This window comes from Xiphophorus hellerii, chromosome 7, assembly GCF_003331165.1.
Source record: "Xiphophorus hellerii strain 12219 chromosome 7, Xiphophorus_hellerii-4.1, whole genome shotgun sequence".
In the NCBI taxonomy this organism is placed as follows: Eukaryota; Metazoa; Chordata; class Actinopteri; order Cyprinodontiformes; family Poeciliidae; genus Xiphophorus; species Xiphophorus hellerii.
This window is the reverse complement of record NC_045678.1, coordinates 29,630,975-29,656,243: the sequence shown is the minus strand read 5'-3', so window position 1 is coordinate 29,656,243 and position 25,269 is coordinate 29,630,975. Positions and strand designations below refer to the sequence as shown.

General features: G+C 39.0%; 1 protein-coding gene and 1 long non-coding RNA gene across 7 annotated transcripts in view; one reads left to right on the top strand and one right to left on the bottom strand.

Moving 5' to 3' along the window:
• LOC116722754 (protein mono-ADP-ribosyltransferase PARP14-like) overlaps positions 1-25,269 on the bottom strand; it is a 47,791-nt gene that overhangs the window by 4,344 nt on the left and 18,178 nt on the right. Inside the window, exons 1-17 of one of the 5 annotated variants that reach the window (XM_032567026.1) lie at positions 19,612-19,712; positions 18,983-19,014; positions 14,898-14,982; positions 14,722-14,822; positions 13,248-13,278; positions 11,632-11,910; positions 11,325-11,549; positions 8,439-10,678; positions 7,705-7,935; positions 7,394-7,615; positions 6,877-6,967; positions 6,639-6,785; positions 3,934-3,996; positions 3,672-3,839; positions 3,099-3,317; positions 2,399-3,013; positions 614-750 (exon numbers count right to left, since the gene is read on the bottom strand). In XM_032567026.1, coding sequence (XP_032422917.1) covers positions 614-750; positions 2,399-3,013; positions 3,099-3,317; positions 3,672-3,839; positions 3,934-3,996; positions 6,639-6,785; positions 6,877-6,967; positions 7,394-7,615; positions 7,705-7,935; positions 8,439-10,678; positions 11,325-11,549; positions 11,632-11,910; positions 13,248-13,278; positions 14,722-14,822; positions 14,898-14,982; positions 18,983-19,000 — 4,872 coding nt within the window. In that variant the 5' untranslated portion in view covers positions 19,001-19,014; positions 19,612-19,712. Of the gene's footprint in view, positions 1-613; positions 751-2,398; positions 3,014-3,098; positions 3,318-3,671; positions 3,840-3,933; positions 3,997-6,638; positions 6,786-6,876; positions 6,968-7,393; positions 7,616-7,704; positions 7,936-8,438; positions 10,679-11,324; positions 11,550-11,631; positions 11,911-13,247; positions 13,279-14,721; positions 14,823-14,897; positions 15,679-18,982; positions 19,015-19,611; positions 19,713-19,787; positions 19,988-25,269 lie in introns of those variants that run through there. The other 4 variants (XM_032567023.1, XM_032567024.1, XM_032567022.1 and 1 more) reach the window with 4 other exon arrangements.
• LOC116722761 (uncharacterized) lies at positions 20,122-23,117 on the top strand. 2 transcript variants are annotated; one of them, XR_004339832.1, is made up of 4 exons: positions 20,122-20,225; positions 20,854-21,229; positions 22,853-22,923; positions 23,011-23,117. It is a non-coding gene; the product is annotated as an uncharacterized LOC116722761 (long non-coding RNA). The 2 variants fall into 2 exon arrangements; XR_004339831.1 differs by lacking the exons at positions 20,122-20,225; positions 20,854-21,229 and having other exon boundaries at positions 22,164-22,923.

Below are 25,269 nucleotides of genomic sequence, written 5' to 3'. Positions count from 1 at the left end.
GGTTTCGGGCTGATCGCTGGTTTTCAGTTGTAATAACTGAAGCTGTGCATTGAGTCAGAAGTTTTCTCTGCAGCCGAAGCATTTCTGTGTTTAGGGGTGAGGCGGGTTTTTTCCAGCTATTGCGAAGACAGTTATGAAAATATAAATAGAAGCAGTTTTTCTAACGTCAATATCAGACCTACGTTTTTATTCACAAACCAGTGTATGAAAAAAATATTATTGCTTCTATTGAAATTTGATAGTTAGAGGGCACAGATCCAGCCCCCTCCTCCTCACCATGGACCCGGTGTCTGAACAAAATGGCGGCAGAGAAACTGAGTTATTATTAGACGGAGGGCAGCCGTCTAAAAATGCTGCCTAACTAATGTTTAGTTAGTTAATAACTAAATATTAACTAATATTTAGTTAAATTATTATATTTAGCTAAACATTATTGCTGAGGGGCATAAGGAGGCCTTCTGACCTACAGATTTAAAAAAATTAAAAATTGAGAAACAAATCTTTTGGAAAAAAAAAAACAACAACTCAAAATGGGCACTAGGGGCATCAAGGATAAAAGACAAAATCATTTACAAAAAATCACAATAAAAAAGAACACTACAAATTATGTTACCTTGGTGACGGTTTGATTACATGTGGCTTTGAAGAGATTGACGACTTCTGTGTACTCTGAAGAAGCAGCAAGGATGGGGACGGCATGACATGTTTTTCCAGCCGGCATGGCATCCCAAAACTCAGGAACATCGTCACCTATAAAAATGAAAAACATATTATTGTGGGCGTGCTGTGGTGGCGTAGGGGTTAGCGCGGCCCACATTTGGAGGCCTTGGGTCCTCGTCGCAGGTTCCCGACCCGGTGATATTTGCCGCGTGTCTTACCCCCTCTCCTTCCCCCTTTCCTGTCAGCCTACTATAATATAGGGGACACTAGAGCCCACAAAAGACCCCCTGGAGGGGAGAAAAAGTAAATAAAAACATATTATTGTCATTTCTTCAAATACTTTTGGAAAAGGAAAAATTTTGTAATTTGTAGCACACAAATTAAACACCAGTAAGATCAGGTATTACTCTTTTTTTCTTTTTTTTCAAACACATATATTTATATATGTATATGTTAATTCTTACTAGAAATTGCATTGGGTTTATTTCAAATGCAATAGACAGAAACAGAGAAGAAAGGGAGAAAGGTGGGGAAAATATTTAAACTAAATAAAAGGGGAGGATAAAAAGAAGCCTAGAGAAAACTCAACACCCTAGAAGTCTGCCTCTACAGCTGCAGAAAGAAAAAAATAAAGCCTAGAAACCACAGCAACAACAGCATATAATAGAAACAGTTATAACATCACTAAGAAATACACAGCACAAGTTAATACAAGACATGTTTAGTGTATCAGAAAACACCTGAATCTTTGACTTCTAAAGCTTTTTTGCACTGGAATGACTAGGCTGGACCAGTCTGACCACGGTAGCCCCAGCCCTGTTGTCCCTGGTTTTATTTGCATTGAGCAGAGAGCCACATAGAAAGTAAGTGGGAATCGTCATATCAAGCAAATTCCTGCAGAAGCTGCAGAGGTTCTCCCAGAGTCCTGAGAAGAATTTCCTCAGCTTCACCTTTGACCTCAGTCAATAATAAAATCTCATCTGAACAGGGGTTGTGTTAACGGGATATTTTCTGACTTTGACCAATTTTTTAAAAACAGTGACAGGAAAACCTGTAAGTCAGGCATCATTTTGACAGATTACAATTCACACATGACCACCTTGTGGCAGAAGCACCAACATTTTCAACTTTATGCATAGAGTACATAGGGCGGAAAGAGCTAAATCAATCAGTAAAAGTACCATCTCTGACCTGGACTCTGAAGAAAATGCCTCTCGAATCTGGGAGCTCACAGTGCGTTGAGGAATTATGGAGGCGTTTTAGTGCGCCTGATGCAGCTGAACCGCTGCTGCAGGATGTTTTCCTACTGCCCCTTGTTTTTGAGTTTTGCCGACTTTTAATCACTTCCATTAGAGAAATGTTTGCTGATTTGAAAACTTTGGCTGAAGTGGTGTTTGTCATCATCATCATTATAAAACTGATGGATCAAAATAAATTATGATGGGGATTTCTTTGATGCCCCAAGTCAAAATGACAGACATTGACAAGTTTTGCAACGAATCTGAAAAAATAGGCCACCACAACAGCAAATGTACCAATGATTGGCTGACTTCAAACTATTCCTGTTTGGCAGGACCGAATGGAACCACTCTCTCTGGGTTCCAAAGAGTGGGGTGGGAAGAGGCTCTAAGTGTTAGTGCAAAATCACCGAACCCAGCCCAGCCCTCCAGTGCAAAACGGTCTTTTACATACTTTGGGGGCAGAATGTGAAACAACATCCTAGTTATGGCTCAAATACCTTGTATTTTGTCAATTCGTCTTATCTGCAGGATGGTTCCCTTGCTGTCAGTGGCTGGTCCTTCAGGCATCTGGACTGTATAGTCTGAGCCATGGATGGTAACTTTTAGAGTGGGTGTTGCTCTCTCCAACGCATGTTCAAGCTCATAGTTGGTCATCTGATCAAAACTCTGATATGAAAGCCCATGTTGCTGATACTGCCACTCTGCCACAGTGGCTACCAGCTCCAATTTCTTTTTCAGCTCTTGCTCTCGTCTCACCTTCTTCAGCATATTATCTATCTCCCGATTGGCTCGGAGCACGTCTTTACTGAGACCCTCAATGATGAAAGAGGTTTGGCCATTAGTGCTTTGTTTTTGGATTCTCACACTCATCTTCATCTGGATGTCAACAATGCGCTGACAGTCTGCAGAAGATAAGTTCAAGATGTCGTTGTCCGCTATCTCTGTGCTGAACTGTTCATTAGATATCAGGTCATTTATCTTCTTCTTGGCTACATCTACTTTGGCCTGTGAGGAACCACAGATATGGAAGAATGTTGGCTCCACTTTGACAGTCTCAATATCATACACCTCGTTTTCCTGTTTGTTGTCAGCACTTTCTGATACAAACATAGCTGTAAGAATAAGAATATTTTGAAATACAACTTCAGATAAGAACATTCATTATAAAGGCAAAACTAGTTTTCTTGCTATACTTACATTTTAACTTGTGGGTAACATTGGACCAGAATCCTCCTTTCTCCTTTGGATCAGTGGCTTCTCTTTCTTGCATGCTGCTGTAGAAATCTTTCAGCATCGGTTGCTGGAAGATGACTATCCTGATCAAAGTCAGGGAGCTGGAGGTGTTTTGGCTGAAAACATCAATCACAGCATCCAACATGGAGTCTGCCACTTGTTTGGCCTGCACGTTGCCTTGACCTGGAAACAGGCAACACAAGTGGTTGATGGCTCAAATCTGCAAATTCAAAATGTTCCGTCCCACCTATAAAGGGCTAATTTAAGACTCATCCTTGAGTGCATTAGAAAAAGTTTAACATGTTAATCCAATCCAATCTATACAGTCAAATACTTTTGATCCAAACAAATAAAAATGATGAAATGTAATGAGAAGTCTCTCTGTTGGTCCTTTAATACCAGGGTTATCTGGTATCTAAGCACTAAATCTACCATAAGCCAGATCTCCATATGTCATCAAAACGAGATGAGCTCATTTTGGTGTATGCAACAAACTCTTTGTATTAACAAATTCTTGAATCTCTTAGTAAGTCTTACCTGTGCCCAGGGCAGGAAATGAAATAGAAGTGTAGGATTTCTTCACACACATTTGGAGTGCTTCCTTTACAGAACTGTGGATGTCTGACTGAACGACCAGGTGGAGAATCTTTTTACACTTTAGGTTTCCTGGTACAGTCATTATAATGCCTGGATTGGGCTGGGAACCTGGTGGGGTTCACAATCACAATCTAGTTACAGAACTAAATTAACTATAAACTAAGCATGCATGCTATAAACAGGCAAGTGTTAATGTTCTTACCAAGATATTGGCATTCTTCTAAAACAGCTACACCAGCTGCATCCAGAATAGCCTTGGATACTCCTGGGAAGGTAGATGAAGTGAAAGGTTTGAAGGTTTTGACAACCAATGTTTATCTTCATAATATAGTTAATCCAAAACTATGTCTCCTAGACTGCTGTATCTGAACTCCACTGAAAAAATTAATCAAAACATCAAGCTAGGTACCGTACATCTCTATTGAGTACTAAAACAGCAGATTATACCTCATCCTCACCAACTCCAATCTACATACCTAACATCCGATATGGTGGTCCGGACATTAGTTCTAAACCTGTAACTAGACTTAATGTTATATTGATATACCATCAGTCTACCAGGTTTTAGGAGAATATTGATATTCATCCTCCTAAAGCCTGAGGAAGAATTGGGTTGGAGACCTCTGGTGTAACTAGATTTGACTGAATAGTTAAGTCTAGTTGACTATTCAACTAGACTTGAATAGTTTTACTTGCTTTATTTTACAAAATATGTACAGTACCACCTATTTGTGGTTTAGTAAATGCAAATCTTTTGTGGAACATAATTCGATCAATGGGCTGCTCAGTGGCGCAGTTGGTAGAGCTGTTGCATTGCAGCAAGAAGGTCCTGGGTTCGATTCCCAGCCCGGCGTCTTTCTGCATGGAGTTTGCATGTTCTCCCTGTGCATGGTGGGTTCTCTCCGGGTACTCCGGCTTCCTCCCACAGTCCAAAAACATGACTGTTAGGTAAACTTGTCTCTACATTCTCCCTAGGTGTGAGGGCGTGTGTATGGTTGTGTGTCCTGTATGTCTCTGTGTTGCCCTGCGATGGACTAGCGACCTGTCCAGGGTGACCCCGCCTCTCGCCCGGAACATTAACTGGAGAGGCACCAGCACCCCTCCTGACCTCACTAGGGACAAGGGTGTTAGAAGATGGATGGATAATTCAATTATTTGGAGAAAAATTGCATCTTTGTGTATTTTTTTCAGGGGTGTTTCTCAAGTATGTGAAAGAAAATGCGGCTTGGGAAGCTGAAATAGCAAGGCACGATGCTACTGCTGGTATTTGCAAAGCAGCCAATCCAGGAAAGCCATTTATTTTCCTTGGTGCTGATTAGTGTGTACGATATGGCATAAAATTTATATCACAATATATATTGTGATATAATGTATCACAATGTACATTGGGTGTGGTGGTAACGACATATATCACGATATTATTTGTATAAATCTTTCAATAGAAACAAAAAAATCATACACTAATTGAGTGGAATAATAATATTTGTAGGTGTTTAACACTTGTTTTTGTGAATGTTACTTGTATGTAATGTTTGTAACTGTTTTGTTTTATGATGCTGACTTTCATTGCCAGGTTTCCCTTAAAATGATACCTTTTAAGGGAAGCCTGGCAATGATGGGCATCAGCACAATCTCAATGGTGGCTACCTGGTTGAATCAAAGTTAAATAAATACATGAAAATATATCTCTAGATAGAAACACAATAACTTTAATGTCATGGATGTCTGTGCCAAATCCTGTTTTTTATCCCCAGTGTTCTTGTAGTCAGCTGCATTGCATTTTATGTTGGTAAAACAAATAACTTGTTTATCTTCTCATCCACATACAACAGATTACATTTTTCTGCTCCTGGTATGATTGTTTAACCCTCCTGCGGTCATAACTTAAACTGTGTCATTTAAACCCAATGAGTTTTTCTCTCTATGAGTTCAGGGTTGCGCTGTGCACTTTTACAAGTATTGCGCATTCCTAGTGCTGATTGGTTGTACACTAAAGAGCAGTAAAAAGGAAGATCGTGAAAGTTAGCTTCTGTGGTCGTGCCAAGACGGTTTCCACTGTACTCTGCTGGAGCTGAGAGTCCTGTAGGAAGATCACTTCGAAGAAGCCTTTGAGAAAAAGCTCTCCAAGTATGCAGGGTTGGTCAGTGACTGTAAACAGGCAGGTCAGAGAGCAAGGTGCTTCCTAGTTGAGGTAGATTGCAGAGGTTTTGTGGCTCGCTCTTTGGCCAAAGCCATGATTAGCCTTGGCATCAAGGGAGAATCCAGGAGGAGAGTCATACTTAGCAACATCTGAAGTGTGGTGGCTTAAGAGAAGACAACCATGGTGTCAATGTAGCCAGTTGGCCATCATGACAAAATGTGGACTGAGCAGTCCTGGGTGGGTCACCTGGAATATTGTGTACGATGTTGAAAGACCTGAAACACCCAGTGATTCCAGGAACATCACTGATGATGTGTTCAGTAGCATCAGTGGATGAATTTGCACATGATGTTTGAACTGTAAGGACAGGGGTGGGCAACTCCAGGCCTCGAGGGCCAGTCTCCTGCAACTTTTAGATGTATCTCTACTTCAACATACCTGCAGGACTCTGGAGAACTTGACTGCACTTAGGAGGTAATTCAGCTATTGGATTCAAGTGTTTGATCAGGGAGACATCTAAGAGTTACCGGACACCGGCCCTCGAGGATCAGGATTGCCCAACCCAGTGTAAGGAGATTTTGATCATTTTTTAGAAGGAACCTATAGTATTCATGGAATTGAGCTATTTGTTGGCGGCTGCATACCAGGGTTTCACCATATCTATGACAATTAATTAATATCATTATGGAAGTGTAGAGTATATGTTTCATGCATTCTGGCTATTCATATTTTGTATGACAGATAAAATCACATATAAACTGATTTACCTGAGGTGAGAGTGAAGCTGTCATCTGAAGAGTTAACAATGACATCAGTTGCCTCCTTTGTTATATCTCCAGTTTCTACCTGAATCGTCACGTTTCCCAGTTTAGTCTCGTGCTTTCCTGAACTGGAGACAACTTTAGAAAATTTGCCTGCCAGTAAACCAGACAGAATAACAAATTAACCTTGAAATTAGGCAACTACTCAAGACTTGTGGAAGTTAAACTACATTAAACTGCCTACTTGTACTTTGTGAAGAGTCTGCAGGTGCAGGAACTGTTGTTGAAAGACCCGTGGCACTGGGAAACCTCTTCTTAAATTCATCTGTAAATATCTGCAAAATTTGTTTGATACTTTATTATAATAGTCATTTCTCATGTGAGTTACAAATGAATTACAATAGATAGAACAAATCTTTAAGTTCTGCTATTAATCCACTGATTAACTTCAGAGAGGACAGTATAGTAGAAAGAAGCACCTACAGATGATACTTCAGAGAAATGCTACAGTATTCTTCATAAATTCCCAAGTATCCATGAGAACGTACAGTAAATGGTTAACTCAAATTAACACATGTAAGTTCAATTTCCTAGATCCCGAAGCAAAAAAAATGTTGTAACTCTGAAGAAATACTATAGCTATAGTACTAGGATATTGTAACATTCCTCTTGATCATTTCTGCATTTGATCTTGCTGTTCAGTATATTCTAAACTGCTGCTTAGCAAGTTAATATGACATTGATTGTTATTGTTTGTTTACCTGAATAGTCTCTGCATCTCCAGGATAAAGAACAACTGCAATCTTCTTAAGGTTCTTGGATTGTCTCTGGCTGCTGAACTCCAATAATTTATCCAGCATCAAAGTGGCAACAAGATTTTTTGGAAAACCCAGGTTTCCGGTACCAACAGCTGGGAAAGTTATAGATGACAACCGAGCTTTCTCCGCCAAATCCAAGCAATCTTGAAAGATCCCAGCTAGAGTCTGAAAGACATTTTGTAAACCAGATTACCTGGTAGTTTCATTGATTCAAAAAGAAATTTAAAACGTTTTACACTATGAATATGATGTACCTTTTCAGCTGTGCCTTGGCCTTTGTCCCAGCTTGAAGCAATTACATGGAAAACTTGTTTGCTTTTCAGCTTGCAGCCGTCTGTAACAACAATCTCACCTGGTGATCCACTGGTTTTCTGGCTGTGTACCAGCTGTTGAAGTTTGGGTCCAGCCGCACTGAAGATGGCTTTTGAAATCGCCCCTTTGTGCAATAAAAGATCTTCTGACACAGTGTTGACAATTACCTCTGTCTGAAAATATGGCACAACTTAATTAAGATGTGCAATTTCATTTTATCTTGTATGAAAAGAAAAAAAACAATAAATAGTAATAGTATTGGTCAAGATAATATTTCTGTCCTCACATATTATCTACTTCTTTAAGTCTGTAAAACTAGAGAGGTAGACTGAGTAGTGAGGCTGTGAGGCTCTCATACTTTACTAACAGCGTAAAGTACAGTACAGTGAGTTTAGACAAAGAAGAAGAAATTCTGACAGGATCCTAAGCCTAATTAAAAAACTTATAAAAGCTAAATAGTGGTCTTTCATAAAAGAATAAAGACTATCTGCTAAAAGAGCACTGAATCACACAGAGTAATGAAATTAGCATTATTAGGTGCCACCATCAGGACTAGAGAAGCCTCTTTCTGCTTTCAGAATATCTTCCTCTTTCTACAAATGACAGACATAAGGAGGACACACTCAATTTTAACCCTTCATCTCTAAATTAAATACTGAAAAACATGTATATTTACCTTGGCAGCCTCAATGTTTCCCTTTTTAAGAACAATGTTCAAGCCCTCTTTGGTCTGCCCTCGGCACAAGCATGGGTCAGGTGGAACTAGCTTGAGCAATGGAGATTTCTGACTAACTTTAGGGATAGCATTTTGAGATGAAACACTAACTCCATGATTTCCAAACTCCTGCTTTACAGCAATTTCCAGACCAAGAGCAACACTGTCCTCATTGTCCACCAGATGAATCTTCTTCAAGGTGTCATCATACTTCTCATCACAGTATTCCTTCACTGCTCTAGCAATGGTAGCTAGGCACAGATTGAGTGGGAAGCCAAGATTTCTGCTGATGGCAGGAAGGGCCACAGACACACAGCCACACTTTTCAGCTTGTTCTAAGCTTTCTTTAACAGTTCTTTTCAACTGGCCCTCAGCCCTCTTTGGCTTAGTTTGATCAAAATAGGGTCCTACGGCATGGATCACCTTTTTGCAACGAAGCATTCCTCCAGCATCTGTTACGACACAATCTCCAGGTCGGAGTTTTCCTTTTACAGAAATTATTTGGTCACATTCAGTCTGCAACTGAGGACCTGCAGCTTTAGAAAGTGCCAAAGCAAGACCTGAGGTATGTTTCAAGTCCTCAGTAGAAGGATTGACAACAGCATCCACAGAGTAACTGCACATGTCTGCCTTGGAGACCACTATTTCCACTCCATCACTTGTCTGGACTTTGTAAATGGGTTGTTGTACCTGTACTAAGGCAAAGTCGTCTTCTTCATTTGATTTATCAGCCAGCTGAACCAGGCAGTCAGTGTCACTCTTAATCAAGGAAGTATAAAGTTGTTCTTTCTCCTTAAAGAACTTCTTGACTCCAGGTTTTGTGACTTTAAAACTATCAAAGCACACAGAAGCTAGTAAATCTTTGACTATGGTCTTGCAATCTTTCACAGCAGATCTACAGCCACTAAGGATGATTTCCTCATTTCCAAAGGACACTTCCACCCCTTCTAGTTGCTTCAACAAGGTTGTCTGACCTTTCAGGTACTCAATGATGACATTTGCATCAACAGCAATACATTCTTCAACATGTGCATTTTCTGTTATAAAGTCTTCTAGTTCAATACTAACTTTGTCCACACTGTCCTTGTGACCGGACACCATCACTTGCTGTTGATGAGTTATGATCTGAACTCTCATTCCTGACCCACTGTTTGCTTTTTCCTGCTGATGGACCAGCTGCTGCCACTCCGGTTTCTTCAGGACTTCAAGGTCTTCAACTTTGATGGATTCAGATTTCAGAATTTGGCTTAGATGGTCTTGAGTATTCATTAGGTCCTTGTCAGAAACAGCAACAAGCTGCACCCTCTGTGGACTGATCTCCAAGGCTGCTTTTATGCCATAGGCTGTTAGAAGTATATCGGTGGCCTCCTCTTGTTGTTCGTCCTTCAGCATGTCAAGCAAAAACTCATCTACTTCTAAATTCTGTCGCTTTAATCCTAATGTTACGTTGCTTATCAACTGGGTTGCATTAATAATCTCGTCCACAAAGCCAGTTACTTTTAGAGCTTGCTTGTTTTGGTCGTATGACATTTTGAGTTCTGGGTACACTTGCAGGAGTTTGTCCTGAAGACCATCTTGAGAAAGGATGTGGAACATTGATGGTGACACATTGATCTCTTGAGTTTTACTTAATTTCTCCCTTCGGACTCTTTCCTTGATCCTGTCAAGAACGTCTGAAATAGGCTTCTTGAGTGTGTTGACATCATTCTCAAGGCCGGCCACTGAAAGGACACCACTGGTTTTATCAGAAACTACAACCACATCTTCCTTCTGCAGTTTCTCTTTAATCTTCTGCTCAGATTCCTCCCACAAATCTGACTCCAGGGAGATCTTTAGGGTTTTGAATTTTGACACAGCCTGAGAAAAGGTTGCTTTCACAGTGTTTGCCCACTCTTTGATGATGACTTTGGCATCTTTTTGCTTCAGTAATGAGGGCGAGGCACTGAGGCGGACAGCAGACTGCTCCAGAGTTATGTTGCAGAAATGTTTTTCCAAGTCACGGCCAACGGTGTCCAGATCTGCTTTGTGGTTAGCTAGGTATCTGAGGACAGCGTTGTCAATGGGCTCAGAGATGGCAGCAGGAAGCTTTGGTGACGGCTTATCTTTCCCATAAAGTGCTACTCCCAACGATTTGTAGAACGGGTAGACTTTGACTTCTTCCTTTTTTATCTCATGCTTCTTACCCAAGACTTTCTTAAAATCTGTGGATTAAAACATAAAGTTACACTCCTTGACTCACTATTGGTATCAGCCGATTTTGTGAATCATAGAGCATGTTGTTAGGATAAACTGTAATAGGCAATGTTCACACCGCAGCCTGAAGTGACCGAAATTAAAAATGTTTGCTCTTATGTGACCCGTTTCTGATCTTTTCATGATTGAACACAGATCTGATTTTTACAAATGACCCAGGACACTTGGATATATGGTCCTAAATCTGATACGTAGGTGATATTTTCAAATGTGATCTGAGTGTACAGCCAGGTAGCATTCTTCCTTCATTGATACTTGATAAACATCAACATTCTGCATCCTCAAACGAGGAAGGCTGAAGAAAAACAACAACTGTGGTGCATGCTCATGTGGATTAAGTTGTTAATGTGCTGGCCATCCATGTTTACTTTCGCTAACATTGAGCATGCTCACTGTGTGTGACGTTATTGCGCCCTCTAAAGTGCATATGGGACAATTTTAGTTTGTTTGCAGTTCACACAGATAATCACATACAAGTCGCATACATCTGGAAATGTGACCTAACGCAAAGAAGAAAATCAGATTTCACAAAAAGTTGGAATTGAACATCAAGGCCTGCAGTGTGAATGTAGCCATGTGGGGCAAGTGAACTACCTTGGTGCTTTTTAAACGTGACAACAGCAGACTGTTCAGCTTCATTCAGCTGAACATCTTCCACCTCTCCACCTTGATCTTCAAAGTAGAGGCAGAGGATGTCTTCGCTGCAGTCCGCAACTCCGTCAACCACAATCTTCTTTGTGGTCTCAAGGGGTCGGACTGATAACTCCTTCTTTGTAAACATCCGGATTTGCGGACATCTTTCTATGAAGTCAGTGGTATCTGTGAAACAGTTCCAAGCTAAAATAAGCAAAAGTTCCAAGTTTCAAGTTGTTCATTTTACATTCATAAACTAAGTGGGTACCTTTTCCACTCTGGAAAGTGACAACAGCAGATGAGATGTCAGGGATCAGTTCCAGGTTGTAGTCCTGGGAGGCAGTCGGAGAGCTTATGTCTCTCAAAATGGACTCCACCAGCATTTCCAGGAATTCTGAGTTTACAGAATCTGGAATATTCCCTAAAACAGCCGATTTGGAGCACTGCTCCTCATCATCTGAATCACCATCTTTGCCTTTTGGGCCTGTCTCACCACCATCCACAGGTTCTTGAATTGTTGACCGTTTGTCAATCCCTGCATGATTCGCTGTCATTGAAATATAAAAGATGATATAGTAAAAACCTGCTGCAATCAAAAGTATTATTGTATTATTATTTTGGTATTGTAATGACTCTTGGTGATTGTTTTTTGTGATTCACACACATCAATTTAGCATGAAGACAAGACATATGGGTTCATGGAATCACAAAATACAAATGTTTATTTATAGGCTATTTAAAGCCCGGGTATAATTTTCTCAGCAATCAGAGAGCGTTATGAGATCATTTCATTTAATGAAAATTAGGTGAGATCATTTCATTTTTCTATATATTGGATTTTTGAAAAATTTCTAATTAAAGCTTAACACTGCTGTCTCTCTGCATAACAATAACGTAAAGCCCAAAGTCAAAGGACACGCATTAATATCGTTTGCTTTTCTCATTTCTGAATTAAGCTGTACTGACCCTTGCAAAACCTTACTGATTTAAAGAAGCATATACATTCTTAGAGAATGACGGACATTCAAGTATTGTGTTATTGTGGTTTAAATCTTCTTAAATAGTTGTATAATAATCTTAGTGACTGGTTTGCAAATTTATGGGAAGTGTTAGATTATTTGCACAACACCCCTGGGACTCCATATGAGTCACTAAAACATACATGGATCAGTTGTAATGGAGGAAAAGTGGCTGTAGACTGATCTGTGGAACTGAGTTGATTGTGAGGCTATTCAGTCCGTCTAATTCATGGAAAGGAAAGAAACACTCTGGTTTGTTGTTAGAATGTCACAGAGTTTTCCCCAAATAACCAGTTTAATAGGTTCAATATGAATCTATTAACTGGGTAATACCCAGTAGGGTTAAGCATCTCAGTACTTGTGGGGTGGAGAGTCCTGTTTTAAGATCAAGCTGGAAAATGTTTGTTTGGAGTAAAACATAATTACACCTCCAAACCTTAATATCAAAAACCAAAACGGCCTCTTTCTGGCAAACTGAAAACAACACCCAGTATGAACAGCTGCAAGTACTTTAAATCACCAGTGATTATTTCCTGTCCATCCAGAAAGTAGGTTTTATGTTAATAACTAATACACATGTTTACTCTGTTACATGTTTATCCAGCTTCACGCTCACTTAGATTTAGTTACGGTACATCGTGCTTCATGTACTTGCATGCAGGTACACATATAAAAAAGGTTTGTTTGCATTTTAATTAAAGCATAATAATTAATAGACAGTTCTATATATTATTTGTTTGTAGACTTTTAATTATATCTCAAGAACAGATGCAGAAGATGTCTAAATAATAAAGTTAATTCCATCATTATTTATTGTTAATTAATTTCACATCAAAGAACAGATATTTCCTCCACGGATACTTACACTTTTTGTTGCCTTCATCAGATGATTCCCCCTGTTTAAAATAAATTTTACAAATATTTCAGACTTTTATGTGCTGGACAATAATGATGAATGTTACATTTAGGGTCTGAAATGTCAATGGGTTAAACTTCAGCGAGGTCATAAACAGAGAAGTTTATCCGCCTACACAAAATGAAAGAACAGCAGCATGAATGAAATCAGGCAGAACCTTCTTGAATTCTGATCATTTTCATGGTTTCCAGTAAACAATAAAAACCCTGCAGGGCCAGATCTTCTTTATTAGGAGCTTGGAGTTTAAACAGAAAGCAAAGAAAGAGTTCAAAGGTCAGGGGTAAATCAGGTCAGCGTCATTATACATGAATGGATCAGATAATCAAAGTCATAAAAGTAAATATAAAATGAGCTTACCGACTGACAGACAAAAAATAAATAAATAAATAAATCATAACCACAAAGAGAAATATGTCACAACATGTTTCCAGAAACTATGAGTTTGTTCCCTGACGCTGCCAGGTCTTTCGTACGAAATTCAGGTTAGATAAACTTGCTAACAATTATTTCAATAATAATTAGTAAAGCAATATGTTGGGTCTATTTTAGCTCTCAACCTGCATGGAATCAACCAGAGACATAAATTGCTTTTCTGCAGAAGGTGGAGCAGAGCAAGACGCAGAGAACCGCCGTCAAACACTGTCTGGGGCCAACTCCGCCCGGCTCTCAGTCTTAAACTGCCTTTTAATTTGATTACAAGGAAAGAGGTTGTGCTTTTTCACACAGTCACACAAACAACTGATCAAAGACCTTTACCACAGGATGTTCTGGAACCTTCTGTGGGCATGCCCTTACAAGGGCACAAGGCTGCTATAAATCAGCTTCACAGGCAGCTAATGACACAAACATGTGTAAACGTTTCTAACCCCCAAGCAAACATCCAAAAAACATTTACCACAAAAGAAAGGAGCCAAGTAAACAACACACAGAATAATAATATTTTAATGACGCCAACACCACAGATATAGTCCCGCCAACAGGTTTATTAGAAATAAGTACAAGCTGCTATTTCTGAGGCTGCAGATCACACCTCTAACAAACTAGCACACTCAACTGATAGCTTCACTGCTAACTCCCCTCTGAACCCTCCCCCACTTCCGGTCCTGGTACTGCCGCTCCACCGATCCCCCACCCACATGACAGACCTATCACATGTGAGCGGGAGCCAGCAGAGTCAGACAGGAAGCCCATTACAGTACTTATAACAAAAAGGATCACATTGCAACTTATAACAAATACAAATAACCATATGAACCCCAGCAGAACTAAAACAGAGAATCGTTACAATATGAAAACATAACCTTTCAAATAAACTCATAAGTAAATGAACTTAGATAATTTTTCCAACACAATACTCCTATGATAGCACAGAAACTTGTCTACAAGTCAGATTATTAACTAACTTCCACTTTTTAGCTCTCACCTGTTTCTGTTTTCCGTCTGAAGGAAGGCGGACTGTCATCTTTAGCACTCCTTCATCCAAACTGATCTGGTGCGACTCTTTGCCCAGGACATTTTTCTGGTCTGAGAGAGAAAACGGGGTAAATCCAGCAGGTTTTTACTCAGGACTGATCAGAAATCTGACAGTCTGGGACTCACCCTCCTCTCTGAGGAAGCGCAGCAGCGCAGTTGAGCTCCCGGACTCATAGTCCACCTCGCAGTCTCCTCCGTTGGACTTTTTACTCTGAAAATATTTCACCAACTTATTTTTCAGTCTCGGTGTGTTGCTTTCTTCCAACTCCACCAGAACAGGGAAGGTGTATTCCTCTGCCATGGTGCTGGCCTCTCTCCTTTCTGATCTGACTGAACTCTTTCGGTTTTGTTTCTTTAGAAACCACGGGGGTCCAGATGCAGCTGCATAGCTTTACGGGATTGGCGCAGAAGGAGTCGCAACAGGAAGAGCGACACGTTTTCTTCGTTTATTTTAAATCGAACTAGCAGTTCAGGCAGTTAGAACTGGTCCACACCCAGTCCCAGTTTACTTTCAGTTTTTCACTGGGGACTTTCCACGCCAGGAAAGGTAACTTATTGGGGTGTTATGCCGAGAAACGCATGCTTGCCTAGAAACGCATGCCCTGTCGTGGGAGCGCGCATCGCTCTAATCTCTCTTATATTGATGAGAAATATGACCAAAGAGGAAACTTTTAAAGATACTCCTAACATTATCACGTTTCTTAGCCATGTAAGCCCTAAAACGATGGGTTTTATTTCCCAGATTAATTGAAATAAATACAGTTTTTACACCTTTATTGAGACATATGAGTCGAACGTTTTTCAGTGTCTGTTGAAAATGTGGTCAGATGGTTTGAAATTCCCCGATTTTTCTTTTAACACCATAATAGCTTAAAGCATTACAAAACAGAATCCCATTATGTAGAACATTTTATATCATCCTTAACCGTCTAGTCCAGGGGTGGGCAATCCTGGTCCTCGAGGGCCGGTGTCCTGCAACTCTTAGATGTCTCCCTGATCCAACACACTTGAATCCAATAGTTGAATCACCTCCTAAGTTCAGTCAAGTTCTCCAGAGTCCTGCTAATGACCTCATTATTTGACTTAGGTGTGTTGAAGTAGAGATACATCTAGAAGTTGCAGGAGACCAGCCCTCGAGTTGCCCACCCCTGGTCTAGTCTATTAATGTGGGGGGAGAATGCATTTTAATTTCTGAGCCTGCCAATATTTGTATCCCCTGTCTACTGTCCTGTTGATATGAAACTTATAGCGGTAGCTCAGAGAACAAGTGTCATTACGTAGAAAAGGTGAAATCCCTCTGAACTCTTTATTTCTTCAAGTTAGCAGTGGGATGCTTTTTGTTTTTGTTTTTTTTTTACCCCTCCAGGGGGTCTTTTGTGGGCTCTATCGTCCCTTATATGACAGCAGGCTGACAGGAAACAGGGAAGGAGAGAGGGGGAGACATGCGGCAAATGTCGTCGGTCCGGGAGTTGAACCCGCGACGGCCGCGTCGAGGACTGAAGGCCTCCAAATATGGGTCGCGCTAACCACTACGCCACCACGGCGCGTCCTGAGATGCTTTTTTTGGCATTGCAAATTATTAGCGTGCCAATATAAGCACCCTTACAAAAAAATCCAATGAAAATCACATGTGGTTCACACAAAGTTTTACATGTGAATGATGTGTGAAAGATGTGTATCACATGTGAAAGCACATGTTTTTGTGTGATTTTGGAACGTTTCGTGGTAAAATCACGTGATTCACACATTTCCACATGTGGAAATATGTAATATACAGTATCTCTAGTGCGATCTGTTGTTCAAGTTTTTTTTTGTGAAATGTTTGAAATTTAGTAGTCTAAGTTTGTTTATTTAGAAGTTTGGAAAAACATGTCTAGACTTTATTTGTATGTCAGAGCTCTACCTCATGGGTAGAGCAGTTAAAACAAGTTTATATTGCTTCAAAGCTATTGTTCAAGGGTATGTTTTTGTTGGTTATAAAAAAAAATAAAATAAAAAATCAGTACCGGCCAAAATTGGAATTGCCAGGTCAGACTTTTTAAAGATCGGTGATCGGAAATCGGCCAGAAAACTGCAATCAGTGCACCCCTAGAATAAACTGCAGTAATTACAAAGTAGGGCAGGTGAACTACCTTGATGGTTCTTAACCCTCTGATGCATGAATTATGATCCTTTGTGTCAGAATTTTTTTTCCATTTTTTAAAATTCTTTTCTTAAGGCATAAAAAAGGTAGGAACATTTTTTTGTAAAAATTTTTTATTTTTTTATTTTTATTTTTATGTGATCAATTGTAATTTTGTCCAAATACAAAGTTGTTATTTGAAAAATACATCAGTAGTATTGTTCCTTAGGGGTTATCTGATGTCACAATATTTTTTTTACTTGCAAGAGTCGTCTACAGTAGAAGGAGGGACCGGGTCGGTTCTCATGCTTTTTTGTCTGTCGGCCATATTGTATTTAACAAAAATAATTTCTTGCATTTGCAGCTGATGGCCAGTAGTTGATGGTATATTTTATGATGCATTAGTGTCCACTTCAGTGGTCTGTGTGCATTTATAACATAAAAATCCACAGGAAGCACAAGAAAATGGCTTTTAGATAGCTGTCCACTGTAGTGACCACTATGCATGAAAGGGTTAAATGTGACAACAGCAAACTTTTCAGCTTCATTCAGTTGAACGTCTTTGTTGAATTGGTGATCGTTTGCCGATCCCTGTATGGTCCGCTATTATTGAAATATAAAAGATGAAAGAGTCTTTTTCATGGATTCATCTGTGAACCCTGAACTTTATTGAAATTATACTATTCCTGAATTCAACACATTAGACCAGCGGTGGTAACTCCAGGTCTTCAGGGCTGGCGTCCTGCAACTTTTAGATGTGTCTCTTCTTCAACACACCTGAGATAAATAATGAGGTCATTGGCAGGACTCTGGAGAACTTGACTGACTTTGGAGGTGATTCAGCTATTTGATTGAAGTGTGCTGGACCAGAGACATCTAAGAGTTGCAGGACACCGGCCCTCAAGGACTGGGATTGCCCACCCATGAGTTAGACAATGTTATCTTTCAGCCAAAAGAAAACATATTTTAGGTGTTGCAGCTTCTAGGCGCAGTTAGTCAGTGCAATGTGCATCACTGCTCACACAGCAATAGTTATTTGCTGCGAGCCAAATCTGAGTCAGCATTTGGTCTGGATCTATAAATGGACCTTTGGTCTTTTATTCCAATGGCCCACAACCTCCGTGTATGCTACGAGCAAGGCTTTATGTTTTTAGCCAATTTGATAAAATAATTAAACATGCGAACATGAAAAACTGTCAAAAAGCTGGAGTATAACATTCTTTTTGGCAAAAATTCTCTCTGTTTTATCTTTGGTTCTTTTGTCATTAATAACACAATTAGGCTTTATATTTGAAACACTGAGAGCAATTATTGTTCATCAAGTCAATGACGTGTGCTGAGGTTTTAATTGGGCTGGATGATATGGTTGAAAAATTTAACATAATATAAGCGTTTCATATCAGTTGATATAGATAATTATTGATTGTTTTTTGTTTTAGGTATCTGAAATATTGCCAGTCTGGTGACATGACGTTTCCTGTTTTACACAGTTCTCTTCTCAAGCTGTTGCACTCATTTTCTGCCTTCGCTGAAGCATAAAAGCATTGGCTCACTGCACAACTGAATAATATAAAACCCAAAGTCAAAAAGTAAGCTGTACTGACCCCTACTGAGTGAAGAAGCTTATAAAATCGTAAAGAAGTATAAACATTCAATTATTGTGTCACTCTAGTCTCAAGTTCTTCAATAGTAGCAGAATAATCTTAGTGCATGGTTTGCAAACTTATGGGACGTATTAACCCAAAGTTATTTACACAACAACCCTGGGACTCCATGCAAGTCATTAAAATATATCTGGGTCGGAAACGTGGCTGTTTAATGATCCGTGAAACTTGATTGTGAGGATATTCAACCTGGCTAGTTCATGGAGGGAAGGGCGGGTGAAACAGCTTTTACATTATTAAAAGAGAATAATCAGCAATAAAGACAGTTCTATGTATTATTATTATTTGCTTGTAGACTTTTTATTAGATCCCAAGAAACATTTTCAGTGTACAGAAGATATTAAAATTATAAACTTAATTCCATCATTATTTATTGTTAATTAATTTCACATCAAAGAACAGATATTTCCTCCATGGATACTTACACTTTTTGTTGCCTTCATCAGATGATTCCTCCCTTTTAAAACAAATTTTACAAATATTTCAGACATTTTTGTTGTGGACAGTGATGAATTTTACATTTAGTGTCTGAAATGTCAATGGGTTAAAGTTCAGCGAGGTCATAAAAAGAGAAGTTTATCCGTTTACACACAAAATGAAAGAACAGCAGCATGAATGAAATCAGGCAGAACCTTCTTGGATTCTGATCATTTTCATGATTTCCAGTAAACAATAAAAACCCTGCAGGGCCAGATCTTCTTTATTAGGAGCTTGGAGTTTAAACAGAAAGCAAAGAAAGAGTTCAAAGGTCAGGGGCAAATCAGGTCAGCTTAATTATATGTGATTCGATCAGATAATCAAAGTCACAAAAGTAAATATAAAATGAGCTTACCGATTAATAAACATAAAATAAATCACACCCACAAAGAGAAATATGTCACAAACATGTTTACAGAAACTATGAGTTTGTTCTCTGACGCTGCCAGGTCTTTTATGCGAAATTCAGGTTAGATAAACTTGCCAACAATTATTTCAATAATCATAAGCAAAGCGATATTCCTCCAGTAGCATGCAAATAAGTAAGGAAGATTAACTTCCACTTTTTAGCTCTCACCTGTTTCTGTTTTCCGTCTGAAGGAAGGCGGACTGTCATCTTTAGCACTCCTTCATCCAAACTGATCTGGTGCTTCTCTTTGCCCAGGACATTTTTCTGGTCTGAGAGAGAAAACGGGGTAAATCCAGCAGGTTTTTACTCAGGACTGATCAGAAATCTGACAGTCTGGGACTCACCCTCCTCTCTGCGGAAGCGCAGCAGCGCAGTTGAGCTCCCGGACTCATAGTCCACCTCGCAGTCTCCTCCGTTGGACTTTTTACTCTGAAAATATTTCACCAACTTATTTTTCAGTCTCGGTGTGTTGCTTTCTTCCAACTCCACCAGAACAGGGAAGGTGTATTCCTCCGCCATGGTGCTGGCCTCTCTCCTTTCTGACCTGACTGAACTCTTTCGGTTTTGTTTCTGGTGAAACTACGGGAGGCGGGAGGCGCTCTTACTGACGCAGCTGCGGAGCTTTTGCGGGATTGGCGCAGAAGGAGTCAAAACATTAAGAGCGACACGTTTTCTTCATTTATTTTGGAGACTTAATTTGAACGAGCAGTTCAACCAGTTAGAACTGGTCCAGTTCTAATTGGTAATCAGTATTTTTCACGGGACTTTCCATGCCAGGAAAGGTAACTCATTTATAATTTATTTTTCAGCCTTGGTGTGTTGCTTTCTTCCAACTCCACCAGAACAGGGAAGGCGTATTCCTCCGCCATGTGCGCTGGCCTCCCTCTGTCTGGTCAGACTTCTTACAAATGCATCTGTAACAACTTTAGAAAATATGCCTTTATTTTTTATTATTATAATGTTTGAAATTTTACTAAATCCTGATTAACACTGAAGAATCCTATTTTTTTTTTTGTTATATTTTAAGAATTTTATTTGACTTATTTTAATAAGCACTAGTACCTGTACTGTCACTTTAAGAGACCGTCTTATGACATCAGCACTGTACTACCTTCAGTTGGCGCTAGGCTGCCTGAGAAGAGGTGCGAAATTTTCTTTGCTTTTGCGTAAGCTTGCGTTTTATGACATATATAAAATAATTGTAAGTACATGCAGCTATGAATGTTTATTTATTTTAATACATATAGAGGAGTATTCTTTTTGACAAGTTAAAAACATTTTTCTTAAATGTTAGAGCAGATATTGTTATTAGTCACAGGGTTTCTCCATGTGTTTGTCTGCTAGGGGAATTCTGACTCCTGTGAATGGAAGAGCTGCATGTTAAAGGCATTTTTATTTTTATGTGTGCAGGACTCTGCCAGCAACCTGCATTAAAGATCAACCAGCAACTCCTGTGGTCTGACTCCCTTCTACAACTGAACACAACAAGATTAACAGACTGTATATGACTAGGTTATCAGTAAAGAACACTAATAATATACACCGGTTACACATCTATGACTGTAACCAGGAAATTCAATGTTTCCTCTGTCTTATAGATTAGCAGTAGGCAGGGCTGTGCAGAGACATTTGGACTTCTGTGGAGGTGTTCTATCAGATAGCCATACATGTCAGAATAGCATACATATGGTAAGAGCGCATGCGCACGCATGCGCATTCTGCAGGAGGTCCGCGATATTGAGAGGAGTCGTCAGCTTGTCATACGCGAGAAGAGACACAATAAAAAGTAAGTAAATAAATTAAATTTAATGCTCATACGCGAGAAGAGACACAATAAAAAGTAAGTAAATAAATTAAATTTAATGCTGCTGCAGCTGCAGTAAACTACAAAACACGCCCTGTTTAAATTCACGTCCCCCAGTTCCTTGATATTTTTGGGTTGGATAACATGTCTGCTAACTTGGATAGCATGTCGTGTATGTGATATGTTAACCTGAAAAGCCTTCATGTTCCGGAGTAAGACAGGGAAGTATACTGTCCTCTCACCTTTTTAACATCTACATAGATGAACTTAATGTTGGCATCCACCGTTACCAACATTAAATGAATCAGACGTATGAAAACGCAATTTTTACCCACACTGAAACTGGGGCAAAACCAGTGTTTCACTTTTGAAACAAATCCTTATCTTCATTAATGTATATGAAAAGCGTTCATGTTAATTTTGTTTTTATATGTGCTTTACATTTACACATATTTAGTTTATGCAAATTGAGGTTGTTTTTGGAACATGAAGGCTTTTCAGATTAACAGATCACATACACGAGTACAGCCACCTGGGTTATGTATTAGTCACTGTCAGTGTGACTTTTGCCTCAATTAATAAAAGACAGGAGATGTTCTTGAGTCACTTGAAGTCCCTGTGTTCACCAGGCGTTGCCAGGAAGGACATGGCATCCACCAGTGTTGTCAATAAAAAATTGGGATCTCTCAATTGCATTTAAACTCGCTGTTGTGTTTTCTGCAGTATTTCAAGAATTGCATTGTTGGATGCACATGCATAAATATGTTGATTACAAGGTTTTTTTGTATTAAATCGGAATAAAAAAGGATGGATATGAAGAAGCTTTCACTACAAACTTTTTTTAATTTATTTTAATTTTGTATTTCTTGTCCTAAGAGCTGATATTTCACAGAAATGTCATATTATTGCAGCACCAGTTGGCGTGTTTAGTAGCAGGAGTAGGTGTGTTTTGTTGTGTACGCAGCTGCAGCAGGGTATTATTATATATTTGAACAATTTGCAGTGTCTAATGAATTGTCTTGTTTAAATGCTTGTTGATGCAATTTACATGTTTTCTTGTGTCATTTATAGCAAACATGGAGTGCAAATGGGGGGAAGTCTTCAGTTTTATTTCTGAAGGCTCCTACCCATTGACACTCAACAGAGGGCAGAGGCAAACTTTAAGAAAGTATGCCGAAAAATTTACCACTGGCTGAATGTTCGGAGATTTATAGCTTTGGACAGCTATGATTCTAAGAAGTTTTTGGTCAGAACACATGAAATTTTATTAATGTTGGGTATTAAGAACCAGTTCCACTGTTCAGGGAACTGTGGAAGTCTGTGTGAAACCTGTTGATCTGTTTTGTTAATATTCTAACAATCAAAAACACAAGATGGCTTAGGAGCATATCACCGAATTTTTCATTCCAAACGGAACAAATTTTCCCTTAGGCTATACCGGAACAGTCCAAAGCATAAAAAAAATCCAAAGATATATGACATACTAAATTGCAGTATTTTCTGTTATGTACTAGTATAACATGATGGCTTGTCAACAGAATATAAAGAGGTAGTACTTGACTATTTTTGGTAAAGTACACTCTAAATGCCTTTATTTGTTCCCAGACAAGGTGGAAGAGTACTGTGTGGAATGCAATATGCTTCACTGTAATGCTTCAGAGAACATCATTGACATGGTAAACAACTAAACTGTACAACTTAACGCTTCAAACACATTACACTTGCTAACTCATAACTGTTTTCTTTTTCTGTCCACTTCACAGATACAGTGTGACTGCTGCTCAAGGTGGGCACACAAAGAATGTGCCACAGACATGGGTGACATGTTCAAATGTAAAAAGTGTAACTTAAATTAAACAGTTTTACCCCACCAGTGACAGTGTGGATTATTAAAAATACAGAAGTAAAATGTTCTACATTAAATATAGTACATCATACAACTGATGTCATTGGTATTAATCAGGAAGTCATACAGTGGCTAATAAAGTGTATGGCAATCCGACAGGTTAAGAGATGCATCAGGAAGTCATACAGTGGCTAATAACAAAGTGTATGGCAATCCGACAGGTTAAGAGATGCATCAGGAAGTCATACAGTGGCTAATAACAAAGTGTATGGCAATCCGACAGGTTAAGAGATGCATCAGGAAGTCATACAGTGGCTAATAAAGTGTATGGCAATCAGACAGGTTAAGGGATGCATCAGGAAGTCATACAGTGGCTAATAAAGTGTATGGCAATCAGACAGGTTAAGGGATGCATCAGGAAGTCATACAGTGGCTAATGAAGTGTATGGCAATCAGACAGGTTAAGGGATGCATCAGGAAGTCATACAGTGGCTAATAAAGTGTTATTACATTAGCAGCTTTATGACGATCTAACACCGTTTTAATAAAGATGATTAAATATAAAATATGGTGAAATTGCCGTTGTTCTGTCAGATAGCCATACGCTGTCAGGATAGCACACATGCAGTCAGTACGCATGCCCGCGCATGCGCATTAAGAAGTCCGACCGTCAGTGGAGTTGTCAGTTCAGCATACGCAACAAGTTATGACGAAAATAAGTCATTAAATTGTTTATAATATGACATAATATGATAACTAGATAAATATACATGCGTTGTCATGGTTTCAAAGTGTATTTAAAGCAGGTCTGGCTGCAGCTGCAGTCAATTACAACACAGGCCCGTGTAAAACTCATTAACCTACTTAACCGCTAAGTCAGGATGCCATATAACTGTTAATAACAAAGTGTATGATGATCTACGTCATGATTCTATGTTGCTGATTAAATAAAATCATATGGTAATGACAACGTATACATGTCTGAGCTAAGCGTATGACTATCTGACAACGTATGCTGATCTGACAGATATAGCCATCAGTTTGTCATACGCGTATGACGATCTGACAACGCATGGCTATCTGACAGAACAGAGGCATAAAGTTAAAAAGTGGGACATAGAGCAAGATTTTAAAACATGTCAACATATTATACAGAATACCAGGCTGATCACAGACCAGGTCCAACTAAAGCCAAGTGAACAGAACAAACTGTCTTTGAAACTCTTCTGACTAAAACATCTTCCAAAAGGAATAAATAAAATTTTCACAACACAGAGTAATGCAAATACGTATTATACTGTTGTCTGTTAGGATATAAAAAACAAAAACTTTTGATTACAAACATTGACAGTCATTCCCAAACCCATAAATAACCTCAAATACATGTTCTAGACTCTCTCACCATGATTATAAGTTATCTCCTCTGTTCTTCACATCAGAATTTCCTTTTGTGCAATATCAAATATCAAACAAATTAGTGTTCACAGATATCTGACCCTTATGATTCAAAAATAAAAAAATATTGCACTATTCTCTACAAGTTTGTTATTGACAGAATGACAACTTTCTAATGATCCTATTAACTTTTTTTCCACTTCAGAGGAGTGATTTCAAAGAAACAACTCTAAAACATTAATATATGCCTGGAGCAGTGGTCTCTACTGTATAACTGGACAGGATCATTGAATAAGGACATGAGAATTTCTTTCTCGGCTTGTAGTTCTGCTTCTGACACTAAATCACATTTTACAAATGGTCATAATTCTCAGCAAAAATCTGACGTTTCTACAGAGTCCTTTGATCTACAACAAACTTGTTAAATTACTTCTAATAATGTTCACTTAACCATTAATCCTACCTCCTTGGTACTGTATCTTTCCTCTGACAATAAGACAGTAATGGATCATGGCGTCATAAAATTATTTAAATTACTCGTTATGTTATATGCCACACAATTCATTAACTTTATCGAACAGCGGTTTGCCTTACCCGTTTCATCATCCTCATTTGAAGTTACCAACCGAAAGTTTGTTTTTGTGAAAAAGTTGCCAATTTTTACATTTTTAGCTGCGTCCGTTTCCATAACTTTCCTACTTTCTTTCTACACTCCACTCTTACTCTTTCTACTTTCGATATTTCAAACACCAGTGACCTAGAGCCTTGATGTGTTGCATCA